Source organism: Littorina saxatilis, linkage group LG9, assembly GCF_037325665.1.
Source record: "Littorina saxatilis isolate snail1 linkage group LG9, US_GU_Lsax_2.0, whole genome shotgun sequence".
In the NCBI taxonomy this organism is placed as follows: domain Eukaryota; kingdom Metazoa; phylum Mollusca; class Gastropoda; order Littorinimorpha; family Littorinidae; genus Littorina; species Littorina saxatilis.
Genome location: NC_090253.1, coordinates 40,128,812 through 40,144,618, shown reverse-complemented (window position 1 = coordinate 40,144,618; position 15,807 = coordinate 40,128,812). Strand labels below are relative to the sequence as shown.

The 15,807-nt window shown below is 42.7% G+C and overlaps 1 protein-coding gene across 1 annotated transcript in view; it reads left to right on the top strand.

Moving 5' to 3' along the window:
- Positions 1–36: 36 nt before the first annotated feature.
- Positions 37–15,807, top strand: part of LOC138976065 (uncharacterized) — a 28,673-nt gene continuing 12,902 nt past the window's right edge. Inside the window, exons 1-11 of the mRNA XM_070348875.1 lie at positions 37–135; positions 1,270–1,408; positions 2,448–2,587; positions 3,051–3,171; positions 4,069–4,203; positions 7,072–7,201; positions 7,874–7,973; positions 9,621–9,729; positions 12,778–12,870; positions 14,617–14,762; positions 15,244–15,312. Coding sequence (XP_070204976.1) covers positions 70–135; positions 1,270–1,408; positions 2,448–2,587; positions 3,051–3,171; positions 4,069–4,203; positions 7,072–7,201; positions 7,874–7,973; positions 9,621–9,729; positions 12,778–12,870; positions 14,617–14,762; positions 15,244–15,312 — 1,248 coding nt within the window. The 5' untranslated portion in view covers positions 37–69. The remainder of the gene's footprint in view (positions 136–1,269; positions 1,409–2,447; positions 2,588–3,050; positions 3,172–4,068; positions 4,204–7,071; positions 7,202–7,873; positions 7,974–9,620; positions 9,730–12,777; positions 12,871–14,616; positions 14,763–15,243; positions 15,313–15,807) is intronic.

The following is a 15,807-nucleotide window of genomic DNA, read 5'->3' as shown; positions in this document are numbered from 1 at the left end:
CTGTATTTCGACACAGCCAATCAAATTGCCATTTACAAAATCTGCTTGACATCGAAACTTGTTGACAAAATGGCGGGTCCAAAGTATTTTCCGAAGTGGTTGTTGAATTGTAAAGAAGATATCACGCAAACTAAGGTATAACTGCTGTCCTTCCTCACAAAATATATCTCTCATCGTTTACGTTACACCAATTGATAAGCATTTGGCTTTGATTTCAACCTATTACTTTGAGAGACATAGCATATCATGGAATGTGAGACGTGTCTAACACGACATAGCTATAACGCTAATTGAGGAAAAAGTTCGTTTCAGATTTATTGTAACGTATACCGCCCTCTTATTTCAATTCAGAATTAGATAGTAGAGTACACTCTGCGTTAATTTTAGACTACAGATTGGATGAAACTGTCATGCAGAAGGAGTTTAATCCGATACAGGATACCCATGAGTGCTTGTAGTAGAATTGCGTTTGGTGTTTTTTATGGTTTAAAAAAAGTGTGTGAAATTGCCAATACCAGCTGTACGAAAGATTGTGAAAAATCGGTTACTATCCTCGTTTTGACCTAGAAGTAGTTCCACAACATCTATTAGGTCAGTGACGATTACTAGACGAAAAACAACTTCAGATTGCCTGAAGAGTTTAGGTCGGAATATAGCGTAACTGTTCAAGAATTAATGTTTCAAAAGTTCAGTCTATGTTATGAATGCAACTTTATCTTAACCTACATTTGAGTGCTCAGTGTTGTTTTCAGGCCTTGGTCCAATCGGTCATTGAGGCATATACTTTTTTTATCTGAAGTATTGGTCAGCTGTCCGATAGTGGGAAAAACACTCAGTGCTTCTTGGTGGAGGCATTCACCTTTACTTAGAACTACTAAGTTATAGTTTTCTTTATTATTTTGCTTTCATCTGACAGCAGTGAAACTGTGTTCTGGTATCCATAACAGCGTCGGCAGTGTATGATGAGTAATAATCCAAAGTCCAACGCTGAAAAGTGTGTTATTGGACTACTACTCGTAGAACTATTACCATTCATATAAAAAACATCATCACAGTTATGGACAATTTTGCAAATTCATTATTGCATTTACATCTTTATTAAAGTAAAGGGAATGTCCCTTGGTCTTGAACTTTACATCTCATTTGTTGTTTATGAAAGGATGCTGTGGGCATATAATTATAAGCTTTAAAGACAGCATCATGATGGTTTAACAACACATAAGTCTAAGATAAACAGAACTTCAGTGACATCATTCTTCGTGCATTTAGGAGTGGAACGCCTTCCTGTTGGAGCTGAATGACGCCATTCAGCAGCAGCTGACACAGAATCATGTGCAGTACTTCACAGACCTGTCGGATGCTGAGAAGGAACTCTTCATGCAGCGAGCTACCAAGGCAATTGAAGGAGGTACTGTTTATATCATTGCAAAAACGATAATTATTTTGATGCCAGTAACCTTATCTGAACAATAAATACGACTGCTTTTACTTTTGCAATGAAAGCTGCAGTGATACTTGCTGTGGTGATCATGCGTTGAGTACCGTACTTTCCGGGTCATAAGGCGCGACTTTTTTCCTCGAGTTTGACCCCTGCGTCTTGTATAACGAAGCGCCTAATCCGTGTATGAAATACGAAAAAAATCAAAGAGACTGCCTGAGTACCAGTCGAACAACTTGTGATAATGCATGTTTCAGCTACTAGGTACTACCCTGGCCAAGTTTCCTCTCAAGACATCAAAGAGACCGCCACATAGGTTAAACTCGGTCACTGACCCTGGTGCAGGAAGTGTTTCCTCTCACAGATCTATGACAGGGGAACCACCTCTCATAGCAAAAAATGGGTCATTGACCCCTGGGAAGAAGGTCAGTGTCTAAACAAGGCAACCCAGCTATCACAATGGACCTGCCTTTGATCTCGCCGCACACACAGAGCACACATATTTCCACTCTGTATTCTTCCTTTGATGTGCGGCTTATTTTCATTCTTCGACCGTTTGTTACCGGTATACTTTTTTTAATTTTGGTGCGCCCTATCGGCCCCCTGCGCCCAATGGGTGACTGGATTACAATTTTGTTTAAAAAGAAGGGGGTGCGCCTTATGCGCTGTAGCGCCTTGTAACCCGGAAAGTACGATACAATTTTCTGACATCAGCAAGCATAAAACATACCGTGCGAACTGGTCATACCCAGTGTAACTCAAGTCTTGAGAGACAGCAGGGGTCAGTCTTAGGCATTGCCATTGGCAGTCAGCGACAAGGCCAGTGAAAAAGCCAAATCATATTACAAATCACAGAAAACTTTGCTATTGTTGTAGGAAGAAAATTGATGCTGCATGCAGCAATGTTCCTCCACAGAGTAAAACTGCAGACTTCCTTTGAACATGCACCCCAGTTCCCAGAGGAACACATAAATGCATAAACGCTGTACTGATTCCACTTTTGCTTCAGGTGCGGCATTTCAAAACATGTACGGCAAGGTATCCATGCTGATGGACCAACACCTGAACGAGGACGTGGCCAGACAGCTGATGGAGGACTCGCCACTGGACACCAAGACTGACCTGGTGGTGGAAGGGGCAGAGGAAGGGGTAGGTGGTGTCTGGGTGTTGAATGTAGAAACAGAGCTTGTTTGAAAAAGGTTTTATTTTCAGCTTAAAGAAAACTTGTTTCTGAACAGAAGTTGAGAACACAAGCTTACAAAATGATGTTTCTATATTACATTGTACAGTGGAACCCCCTTTTAAGATCTTCAAAAATCTAAGAAAATCAAGGAGGGAGTCTTAAGATGGGGGTAATTTTACAGAGGTTATGAACAGTAAGTAAAAAAAAAACCCAAGGTCTTAAATAGGAGGGAGTCTTAAATTGGGGGTTCTTAAAAGGTGGGTTCCACTGTATTCTCTTGTTATTCATAAAAACTTAGAAGGCAGCAATTGATGGGTATAGAGTTAAAGTTGCTAGTTCTGTGTTCTTTTATTTGTTTTCAAAAATGTTTCTTCTCCTTTAATATCCAACCGATAATTTTGAAATCAACATGACCGCACTCAATGGCAGGTGGTGAGCCTGCTGAAGAAGTGGCCGGAGATGAAGTCCAAGCTACATGTTTGTCTGAACCAGCCTCTGGCGCAACCCATCCGCCAGTTGTCATGGAGACTCTTCCTCACCAATCCTAAAGGTAAGGATGCTGTTGTTTGTTTCTCATGAGCAGTTTCTTTTTCTTCTTCTGCGTTCCCGTCGCCATGCGCTAGACTGTCAAGGTTGTTGATGTGATGAAGTCTGCAGTTCGCCTCTGGGCCCCACAGTTTTTCCTTCAGGTCCACTATCTCCGGCCAGGCATGAACAGTTTGAACTTTGTTTTTCAAAGAAAAGCCAGGCTGAAGGATAAAGAGAGTTTAAAAGTTCATTTTTTCCAGTGTCAGCAACCGGGTTGGTCCAGACTTTTACAGGGGATATGGGCATCTTTCATCTTAAACTAATACACAAATCTACAGCCTTTCTAAATTTGTGAGTGGAAATTTTGGCTAAATTAAGTAGCACGTTTGGAAAGAGAATTCAGCAAAAAAAATCCCACTTGACACAACCGGACAGTAGATTTTTGTGTGTGTCTAGACAAGGAATGCTGCTCCTATCCAAGGGTGAAGTCAAAACTCATCTATGGTAGTGTATGAAAGACGGTACTTTTAAGTTAGAAGCTTGAAGTGACTGGTAGTGCAAATAAGTAACAAGGGATTTCAAATTTACTTTATAACTACAGTAGGTCTCACGTCACCCTTGGGACCAGCTACAGTTGTGCCTACATTCCCAGTGTCCTTTCATGATTAGAACAGTGGACAATAAGAAATGTTCTTCAAATTCATACTGAGGTGTCTTCTAATAGCAAGGGTTTCTCATTACAGGAACTGATGGAGTGTCTTTCTTTGTCAGATGTAACATATGTTGTATATCAAATGGATTTTTTTTTCTTATCAATAATATATTTTCTCTTTAAATTCTATCAGTATATTCAGTCTCTCTGCCTCTGTTAGTTCATCTGTGCTAATAAACTTTATGTTCTGGGGTTTTGTCATTCCAGTTCGCAAGACATACATCGACTTGTTGAACGGCAATCCTCGCAGCGCCATATCACCACTGGACCTGGAGATTTCACAGAAGTGCGAACAACTTCTGATCTCAGAGCCCACTTTCTTTAACATCAAGGGATCTGTAGGTATGTATATTGTGTTCTGTATTTTTGAGTTATTGTGTTTCTGCTTTTTTTTCTAGATTGTAGAAAGATCTCTTTCATGTAACAGTTATGTAGAGTTCGAAGAAACAAAGGGAGAAAAGCACTCTTAATGCATGACTAGACTGTGCAACAAGAGTAAGTAAGACTTATGCAGAGTCAGTCTTCTTGCATCTGATGAGAATGACAAGCATTGCAATTAACAAGCGATTTGTTCTGGCAGAAGCAGTGTGATGTCAGCAAACACTGCACTGTGATCGAAAGGTCGCAGGTTCGAATTCGGGCCGGGACGGACACGGGTCAACTTTATGTGCAGACCCAGAGACGGAAGCCATGTCCCACCCCCGTGTCATCACAATGGCACGTAAAAGACCTTGGTCATTCTGCCATAAGTGCAGGTGGCTGAATACACCTAAACACGCAGACACCTGGGTAGCGCGACTCCGTTGCTGCTAGCTTTCCACTGGGAGGAAGCGACCCGAATTTCCCAGCGATGGGACAATAAAGTAATGAAAATGAAAAAAAAAAAAAAAATAAAAAAAAATTGCTCTGGGGCGGGGATGTACCTCAGTCGGTAGCGCGCTGGATTTGTATCCAGTTGGCCGCTGTCAGCGTGAGTTCGTCCCCACGTTCGGCGAGAGATTTATTTCTCAGGGTCAACTTTGTGTGCAGACTCTCCTCGGTGTCCGAACACCCCCGTGTGTACACGCAAGCACAAGACCAAGTGCGCACGAAAAAGATCCTGTAATCCATGTCAGAGTTCGGTGGGTTATAGAAACACGAAAATACCCAGCATGCTTCCTCCGAAAATGGCGTATGGCTGCCTAAATGGCGGGGTAAAATTCCACTCGTGCAAAAAACATGAGTGTACGTGGGAGTTTCAGCCCCCGAACGCAGAAGAAGAAGAAGAACTGCATTGCTCCGAAAGGAGTGTTATATGTTTCTTTACTGGCTGTCACATCGCTGCATCATTTTGACTGTAGCTAGCACAGTGCAAACTACATTTATGGTGTGTGGATTGATGTTTTCTTTATGATTAAACAGAAACAGAAATTGTTACTCCATGATTGTCTCCTGGGCCGAGGTGCACGAGAAAGTTACCAACCGGGTGGGAGTCAGCCGCGGTCTTCGATTGGTTGAAATTGAGATTTGTTGTGATTTCAACGAATCAGACGCCGCGGTTTGTTCTCTCCCGTTTGGTTGTCTCCCACTTTCGCTTCGTGCACCTCAGCCCTGGTAAAAACACTATATGTTAATTGGATCTGTGATCCAAACATGGCTTTTGGTCAATCGAGATGGAAGTTTATTCCACGAGCCCGTAGAGCGAGTGGAATAAACTGCCATCGAGATTGACCAAAAGGCATGTTTGGATCACAGATCCAATTAACATATATATCTTGACATTCACTGGTCTTAGGGTTTTTGTTTTCAAAGAAGAAAGAAACTTGCTTGAACACGGACCACTTCTCCGAGCAAAATCAACAAACCTAATCACTCGCATTCCACCTCAAGGTCTCGGCCAACCAAGACTATGGCATACTCGTAGCAAAGCCGCCGAATGGTACCGTAAACCAAGAATAGTGACGTAAGAGAATAGAATGTCGTCTTTTGATTTGGAACGTGACGTGTTTCAGAACTTCTTCTGGACAACTCGGATGGTCTTCTGCGTAGTGGTTGGCACGAGATTCTTTTTCTTCTTCGACAGTTCATCCTCCGATACTGTAGCAAAACGTTTCATCTTTTTTTCACTTTCGAGTATGCGGACGACTGAACTTGACCGCTAAAAAGTAGTCCTTTCGGAATCATTACGCCGAGTCTGAACATGAGGTCTGAACATTGTTTTTAGGCAGGATCTAGGTGAAAGCGAGGCTGTTCTTATCTCTGTCAACAGTCGAGGGAGAGAGAAATACATGTCGAGACATAGAGTGATGCTTGTCAAGAACTTTTCTCTCTCATTCCCATGCTGTCATGCTAACTTTATTGCTTTTTATATTTAGTCAAGTTTTGACTAAATATTTTAACATCGAGGGGGAATCGAAACGAGGGTCGTGGTGTATGTGCGTATGTGTGTGCGTGCGTGCGTGCGTGTGTGTGTGTGTGTGTGTAGAGCGATTCAGACTAAACTACTGGACCGATCTTTATGAAATTTGACATGAGAGTTCCTGGGTATGAAATCCCCGAACGTTTTTTTCATTTTTTTGATAAATGTCTTTGATGACGTCATATCCGGCTTTTCGTGAAAGTTGAGGCGGCACTGTCACGCCCTCATTTTTCAACCAAATTGGTTGAAATTTTGGTCAAGTAATCTTCGACGAAGCCCGGGGTTCGGTATTGCATTTCAGCTTGGTGGCTTAAAAATTAATGAATGACTTTGGTCATTAAAAATCTGAAAATTGTAAAAAAAAATAAAAATTTATAAAACGATCCAAATTTACGTTTATCTTATTCTCCATCATTTGCTGATTCCAAAACCATATAAATATGTTATATTTGGATTAAAAACAAGCTCTGAAAATTAAATATATAAAAATTATTATCAAAATTAAATTGTCCAAATCAATTTAAAAACACTTTCATCTTATTCCTTGTCGGTTCCTGATTCCAAAAACATATAGATATGATATGTTTGGATTAAAAACACGCTCAGAAAGTTAAAACAAAGAGAGGTACAGAAAAGCGTGCTATCCTTCTTAGCGCAACTACTACCCCGCTCTTCTTGTCAATTTCACTGCCTTTGCCATGAGCGGTGGACTGACGATGCTACGAGTATACGGTCTTGCTGAAAAATGGCATCTACTTGACTAAATATTGTATTTTCGCCTTACGCGACTTGTTCTTCTTCTTTTGCTTCAGGTGCATTTTACGCAATGAAAGCTACCCTCTCCTATCATCATGCGCTGCAGAGAACCAACAGTCGACTGCGTGACACAGACTACATGCTAGTTGTCCCTTTTGTAGAGGTGACCAGTCCTGGCCTGTCCAGGTATGTAGCGTTCAACACTTGTAGATTTTCAGAACCCTCAAGAAGGGAAAATAGCAATGAAAAATAAAAATATTTGGGACATATGAATCCCAGGCTAATTTTTTCTTCTGATATTGAAGATTCTCAGGTTTTATCCCTTTGTGTTTGTCTACATCATGGTCTGTCTCTGTCCATTTTTATGTTTTTTCTCCAAGCATATTGGTTAGTTTTAAGGGTGATGGTGTGTGTGTGTGTGGGGGGGGGGTGTGCATGTACAGATGTGGGTCTGCACATATGCAGTGTCTGTGTTTTTGTGAGTGTGCACACCAGCAAATTGTGTTTGTACATGTGTATGTGACATGTGTTATAATATAAAGTATGTTTCTTATCATTTGAGGTATGGAGAAAGTCTAAGTCCTTTGTACTGGAAACTTGCATTCTCCCAGTAAGGTCATATATTGTACTACGTTGCAAGCCCCTGGAGCAATTTTTTGATCAGTGCTTTTGTGAACAAGAAACAATTAACAAGTGGCTCTATCCCATCTTCCCCCCTTTCCCCGTCGCGATATAACCTTTGTGGTTGAAAACGACGTGAAACACCAAACAAAGAAAGAAAGAATGAAGAAAGTCAGTGAAGGCAGTAATGTTTGTGTGTCTTTCTGTTGATGCAAATATCCCTGATTCTGCTAACAGACGAGAGCCGGCGCCAGGCAAAGTGGTGGCGCTGATGGTAGAAGAGTTTCTCACTTTTCTGGACACGCGGCCAGGATTCATGCTCGACTCGGGTTCTGAGGTGGGTTGTCACAGCTGTGCGTCTTGTTTTTTTCTCTGAAAGGTAATAACAAAATCATGACAGCTGGACTCTATCCTGACTTTTTTGCCACTTTTGTTTGAACATCTTATAGAAGCGCTCTTCCCAACCTTTTAGAATAGCTGGCGAGCATAGCGTCACTCGGAGGTGGAAGTTAAGGGTGCGCGCGCACACAACACAATATCCTGCAAAGCTGGCAGCGAGCGCCAGACTTCGGCTGCGAGAGTTTGGTATGGCGCACGAACCTCTGCATTACATGAGATTTCAAAACGCTTCATTAGAGTCTTTAAGATGAAATGTTAGTATACTGAAGTTAGTTACAAAATAAAGTTTTGCTGTCAAACCAGCCAGAAAAGCGTACCGTTTGAACAAACCAAAAATGACTCATAGCAGAAGTACATGCATAATAAAACCACAGGGATGCTATATGACACTGAAGGTTAAAACAAAATAGGGCACTCTTTGGTTTTGTGTTTCCTTTTGTCGATGAGGTAAGTCATTTTGGCTTTTGCTGTACGTACAGTGGAATCTCCCTTTGAAGACCTCAAAAATGTGAGATAATCAGGTGTTAAAAGGGATGGAGTCTAAAAATGGAGGTTAATTTGCAGAGGTTATTAACAGAAAGTGGGCGGGGATGTAGCTCAGTCGGTAGCGCGCTGGATTTGTATCCAGTTGGCCGCTGTCAGCGTGAGTTTGTCCCCACGTTCGGCGAGAGATTTATTTCTCAGGGTCAACTTTGTGTGCGGACTCTCCTCGGTGTCTGAACACCCCCGTATGTACACGCAAGCACAAGACCAAGTGCGCACGAAAAAGATCCTGTAATCCATGTCAGAGTTCGGTGGGTTATAGAAACACGAAAATACCCAGCATGCTTCCTTCGAAAACGGCGTATGGCTGCCTAAATGGCGGGGTAAAAAACGGTCATACACGTAAAATTCCACTCGTGCAAAAAAACGCACGAGTGTACGTGGGAGTTTCAGCCCACGAACGCAGAAGAAGAAGAAGAAAGGGGTAAAAGTCTTGAGTGAAGGGGTCTTAAAACGGGTGTTCCACTGTTTAAAGGTGGTCGTCTACATTTTTGCTTTTTTTCAATAATCTTATGGTTAGATTTCGCTAAAAAGTTATGTCAGATGATGAATGAACCATGGGGAAAAAAGTTACAGAAAAAAAAATATATGTGAAAAAAGATTTTATTTTTGGGTAGCGTGACTCACGCTTCCAATATTTTGTTTTCTGTTTGCTGAGAACATGTGCTTTGCCTAAAAATACTGACCAATCAAATTCATGTCACTATGCTTATAGCCACGCCCAAACAAGTGCAGCAACAGTTTGACACTGGAGCGCTGTCCACGCTTTTTTTTAAACGCACGAAATGCACGGGATTTGAGAGGAGTTTTGCGCTTGGCATTTTCCAAATAAGGATATCCTACTATGAGTACTACGCTGGAATACTAAAATGAATTTTCAAACTGCTACACTGGCTTCGTCTTTCCTGATTGAAAGGGGGTGTATTGTTGATATTTGTAGATAATAGACTCTGCATTTTAATGGTCAAATGGCGATTTCGGTATAAAAATGTAGACAAGGACCTTTAATGTATTGTTGTGACAATTTTTGACTGTGTTTCAGACGGAATTTGAAGAGATGAAGGGGTTTGCACAAAAGGTGGGTTCCATCCTACAAGAGTTGTACCCCAATCTGGCTTCTGCCATTTCTGACGCCTACCTGCCTGCCAGAGGTGAGTGCCAGATACAGTGAGAATGTGATAAAACTGTGTCAGTGTAGAGGTGCCTGGCTTTCTTGCAGGAATTGGTGTGGGTGTTCGTTTGCATGAATAACGTTAGTGTTTGTGTGTGTGGGGGTGTCTGGCTTTCTTGCGGTATTTGTATGTTTTGTGTGGGTGTTTGTTTGCATGATTATGATTAGTGTGGGTGTTTGTATGAGTGTGTGTGTGTGTCTGTCTGTCTGTCTGTGAATGGCTACGTTTGCTTGTGTTACTCAGAGCCCACATGTTTGTGTAGGGTAATGGTAGTAAAGTACTTCTAGTATGATAGACTTCTGGGTACGCGTATGGTACATGACTCCTTGTGTCATTAACTGTGCACCAGTACATGTTTCTGCATGCCTGTGCAGGGGTGTACCTTAACTTTTTTGGCTACCAGCCAGGGGGGCCGGTAAGTCAAAAATTGAACCGGCCCCCCAAAATCCCAACCGGCCCCCAACCTGCCGGGATTTCTTACAACCGCCCCAGCGGCTCGTCCCGTGCTAACCACATACACAAAAGACGTACATTCATACTTATAATGCATACATGTGGATTTGCACTACTAATAACTACCACAAACACACACAAAACTTGATGACTAAAGTACTATGTTTTAATATAATGATAATTAACCTTGTTTTTATAAAGAATTTAAAATAAAAGCCGCCACAAAGAAACAAGAAATCAAAACCACATTCACACCCTGTCACACAATCACACACTAAACCTCACTAAAAGTTACCCCCTTTATGTACCCCCTACCACACAATTTACAAAGTAATTTACTATGGAACTCTACTTACCACATAAACACACACTACAAAAGAGTAAATCAGCATTTTTTTTTAATTTAAATTATGTTTTTTGTTGTGTAAAACCAAGTATAAAAAGCTGACTACAAAAAAAAAAAATTCTAAGTTGCTTTCTTGTTTTGTTTCTTTTTCTTTATGTCTGTGTTATTAATATTACTGTTAGATCAAGCAGAAGTATAAAAGTTGCATACCAGCCAAATTTACCACAGCTTAAGTCATAAATAATCAAAAGCATTATATTTCATTTCTATTTCCTAATGAAAACAAACAGATGTTCAGATTTCCTGATCCTAGAATTGTTCACAGGTGATCTTTATGCTTTTGATTCAGCAGAGTTGCATCCCTTGTCCTATTGTTGAAGGTCTGTCTTTTCTTCTTTATCACATATAGTGGATCGGGTTGGTTTTTTTTACTTCCTTAGTTGAAGGGAAATAATTGACAGCAGTAGGACTGTCACTACTTGTACTAAGTTGGTCAGTAAAGCTGGTGTTAACATATTTTGGAAAATGGTCTCAATGAGTATCCCTGCAGTCAGTGGTACATAGGCACATCAAAGGAAAAATACAGAGGGCTAGGGGGAATATGTTTGCTCTGGATGGGCGGTCAGATCAAAGGCAGATGCATTGTAAAAGCTGGTTGGCCTTGAGACCTGGGTCAATGACCGGTACTTGCAACCTGAACACAGCTGCCTGTCGAGACACTGACCTTCTTACTCGGGGTCAATGACCGAGTTTTTATCTGAGAGGAAACTGTTTTACAACATGTGAAAGTCTCTGAAGGATTGGTGAGCGCAGGATAAGATATAAGAGAGGGGGTGAAGTGAATAGCGCAAAGAGGGGGGACGAAGGTGGGTTTAACTATTTTGACTGCTGATGCATCGCCAGCGGCTCGTGGCACTGGAGGGGTGATGACACGGTCAAGTGAGGCGGAGGGGGGTAGCTGTCTAGCCAATGTGTCTGGCCTTGATTGGTGGTAGTCCTGAGTCCTGAAAGTGGGGGAAGGGGGGGGGGATGAGTGGGCAGTAGAGAAGTGACAGATTTTGAGATCGCCCGCAGAGATATTTGTTCGCCAGCCGTTCCGATTGACTACGTTGCCTAACAACTTTGTGCTTCAGGGAAATTTGAACTCGCCAGGCGGGCGATTTTAGAGGAATTTCGAACCCGCCCGACGCGATTTGAAGTCGCCGGGGGCGAGCGGGCGAGCGCCAAAACTCACCCCTGCCTGTGTTATTGTGTATGTCTCCCTGTCTTGCATCTTCTTCTTCTTCTTCGTTCATAGGCTGAAACTCCCACGTTCACTCATATGTTTGCACAAGTGGATTTTTGCATGAGTGGATTTTAACACGTATGACCGTTTTTACCCCGCCATTCAGACAGCATACACCGATTTCGGGGGGTCTTGCATCTAAATCTTTTGTTCCACTGTGGCTGATGGGGTCTATGTCGACCAAAAGAGTGGGATTCCCTGTAGGTGGAGTTCCTGGAGGGGGATTCTCTGTATACAGAGAATCCCACAGGGTGGAGTTTTTCAATAAAACTTGCAAACCATACTCGAATTTCTAAGAAATATCAAAAAAGATTGAAAAACATCAAATTCTACCGATGTCGCCAAGCATCACGTGACTTTCAGCGATATCAGCGACACGCTACAGGAACTAAATCCTGTGGTATTCCCTGTATACAGGGAATCCCCCTCCAGGAACTCCACCTACAGGGAATCCCACTCTTTTGGTCGACATAGACCCCATCAGCTCCACTGTGCTTGTACAGACTACTTCACACACAAACACATTTTATCGTTGCAGAGAAGATGGTGGCCACAGAGAGCGGCTCCGCTGTGCTTGTACAGACTACTTCACACACAAACACATTTTATCGTTGCAGAGAAGATGGTGGCCACAGAGAGCGGCTCCGCTGTGCTTGTACAGACTACTTCACACACAAACACATTTTATCGTTGCAGAGAAGATGGTGGCCACAGAGAGCGGCTCCACTGTGCTTGTACAGACTACTTCACACACAAACACATTTTATCGTTGCAGAGAAGATGGTGGCCACAGAGAGCGGCTCCACTGCACTGTGCTTGTACAGACTACTTCACACACAAACACATTTTGTGGTTGCAGAGAAGATGGTGGCCACAGAGAGCGGCTCCACTGCACTGTGCTTGTACAGACTACTTCACACACAAACACATTTTAACGTTGCAGAGAAGATCGTGGCCACAGAGAGCGGCTCCCAGGTCTTACTGAAGGAGGGTCTGACAGAACTGCTCAGACCTATCGTGCGATCCATGCTTGTGGGTAAGTAGACCAAAACATGCACACATCTGGGTAGGGCAACTCTTGTCGCTGCTAGCTTTCCACTGGGAGGAAGTGACCCCAATTTCCCAGCAATTGAATCTTGAGAGTAATTCTTCTTTTCGTTTGTTAGAAAGATCACAGAGTAATACAGCAGTCCCTCTCATGAACGGACACCCTTGGGCCATAGCAAAACTGTCCGTACATTGCAGGTGTCCGGTCACGGGAGGGGTGACCACACCACCTCCTCCCCCATACACTCGCACAGAGACACACAAACAACAGGATTGAGTCTATGCTAATCACTTCTTGTGGCTACTAAACAATAAACTCCTAATACTTCTTTAAACGTTCTGTAAAAATGATTTGTATGAAAAGTGTTGAAAAGAAGAGATAAAATAAATCCTCAAGGCAGTGAACACACTCACCATGCACTGACATACGAAAGCAGCCACATGAACACAGCACAGAGGAGCTTGTGCAGATGCTTTGCAAGAATAAGCTTGAAAACCAGTTTGAATAAATAGCAGCAGATAGAGCTGCAATGTCATAAACATGTAATTTATTTTCATCTTGTCTGGCTTTATTGACTGCATGCCGATCATGTGGCATGGCAGTGACTTTTCACTCTTCAGTCGGAAATACACTGTACATAACACAGCTCCCACTCTCCCTCACTAATGCCTACCCCAAGCCGTGACAACTGATGCTTGGAAATTGTGTGGAAGAGTACACCTCTCTATTTCTCTCCAATGCTCTTCCTGCTGACATGCATGCAGTGACACCGGACACCCCACAGAGTTTAGCCAGCTACCCCTCCACCCCCACCCCCCCTCCCTCTCTCTCTCACTCCCTCCAGCCATGTACTGTTTGGGGCTGTGGCCAGAGAGGTCAGCTCCAACTGTTCACTCAGAGCAAAACCAGTTGACTGTGTCGTAACTTTTGACAAAGCAAGACAACTGAAGGGTTCACAGATTAGGCAACCGACTCACTGGTCAAGGCTGAGGGGAAACAAGAGTATCTTGTCAATGAAAGAGGTTACACACAGACACACGATGCTGAGAACTGTACCCGGTTTTTCACTCTTTTTCGTTCAGGACCTTCATCGACTGTGGTTTCTGTTGTTTACGTCCAACAGACAATAATAAAGCGCACAGTGCAGTTTCATGTTGGCATCTTCGCATGTTCTCCACTCCTGACCAAAACTACCTCCCCTCCTGATGGGTACAGGTGCACTCAAGTTACCAGTGACTGTCGTCACGCCATTGCGGCTGTGATCTTTGTACCAAGAGCCGGACTGCTCTGTTATCGATTTTGTTGTGGTGAAAATTTGACGATGGTCTGTCTGTACATTGGAGGTATGACCTGCTGTTGGGACCGAAAATGAGTGTCCGCGTCCACGTTTTGCAGGTGTCCGTTTAAGGGGGGGCAAATATAGAAGGAAAACACTCCGTGCCGAGCAAATGTGTCCGTACATGTCAGGTGTCCGCTCACGCCGGGGGCCGTACATTGCAGGGACTGCTGTAAGAAGAAAAAAAATAAGTTGTTTATATTTGTAGGCTACCTAAAGATGGAGACACTGCCATGTGTCTGAGACATAAGAAGCTTGCCATGTTTAGTACTCCTCTTCTTCTTCTTCGTTCACGGGCTGAAACTCCCATGTTCATTCATGTTTTTGCACGAGTGGGTTATTATGTGTATGACCATTTTTACCCTGCCCTAAGGATCATATGTTGTGTATACTTACAGGCTACCTGAAAATGGAGACGCTGCTGTACGTGTGGGACAACTACGTGATAGGACTGGACGCGCCAGGGTTCAGCACGGAGTGGCTGGCGGTGGTGTGTGCCACCATGCTGGGCCTCATGCAGGACAAACTCAAAGAGGCCAAGGCTGTGAGTGTGCCGTCTGAGAAAACAATCGTAGTGGTCGTTGTTGTTGGTGATGATGGTGATGTTGTTCCTGTTGTTATTGTTGAGCTTCTTCTGCATGGTACTGCTGCTGCTACTGTTTGTGTTCTTTTTGTTTTATTTCACAATGTTCTTGATGGTGACATTTATGATGAGATTGGCAGCGATAGGGTTGACAGCAAGAAAAGTAAAGATACATTATAACTATGTAAATGATTATTTTTACTTGTCTCTATTTTTTTTCTGGAAGTCCTTTAGATGATGTGTATTCAGGAGAAACAAAAAAAACACTGGTGATGAGGGCCCCATAAATTGGTATATTTCCATGATCTTGGTTGAAAAGGCCACTGCAAAAATGTTTATCAATTCAAAAAGACTGATTACAAGACTACACCACAAAACTTTAGCTCTCTCTCTTCTACTTTTTTTTTCCTTCTTCTAAAATGAAATTAACGTGTGATTTCAGCCTGCTGCCATGGAGAATGTCATTAGAAGGGAGAGCCCTCTACTGGCCGTTCCTCAGTTTCAGTATGAGGTATGTTTACAGAGACCTTCTTTCCATTGTATATCATCTTGTCAATTACCAGGCCTTTACCTGGGAGATAGCCTGCATTGTGGCTGCTCCCAAATACAGAGTGGACATTGATTGCTGAATTAGTTTCGTAACTGATGCTGGTGTTAATCTGTGAAATAAATTCAGCAAAATAAATCCTACACTACCATATGTGACCCTCCACCATAGAATGAGTCGCATGTCACCTTTGCATGATTTTCATATTTTTACATTTTCCTAAAGAGTTTTTTATGCTCTATCCAGTGGTGAAACCCGTTTTAGAAAAGAGCGAAAACTGTATGAGTTATAAGCCTGTGACTAAGGTGACCCTCACACTGTTACCAGACACTCCCCGGACTTATATTAAGCCTTGCGCAGAACCGCGCGAGGTGACATGCGACTCATTTCGTGGTGGAGGGTCACATATGTTCTAATATGATGCAGACTGATGGAGTGCATTCTGGGTTATAATGCTTG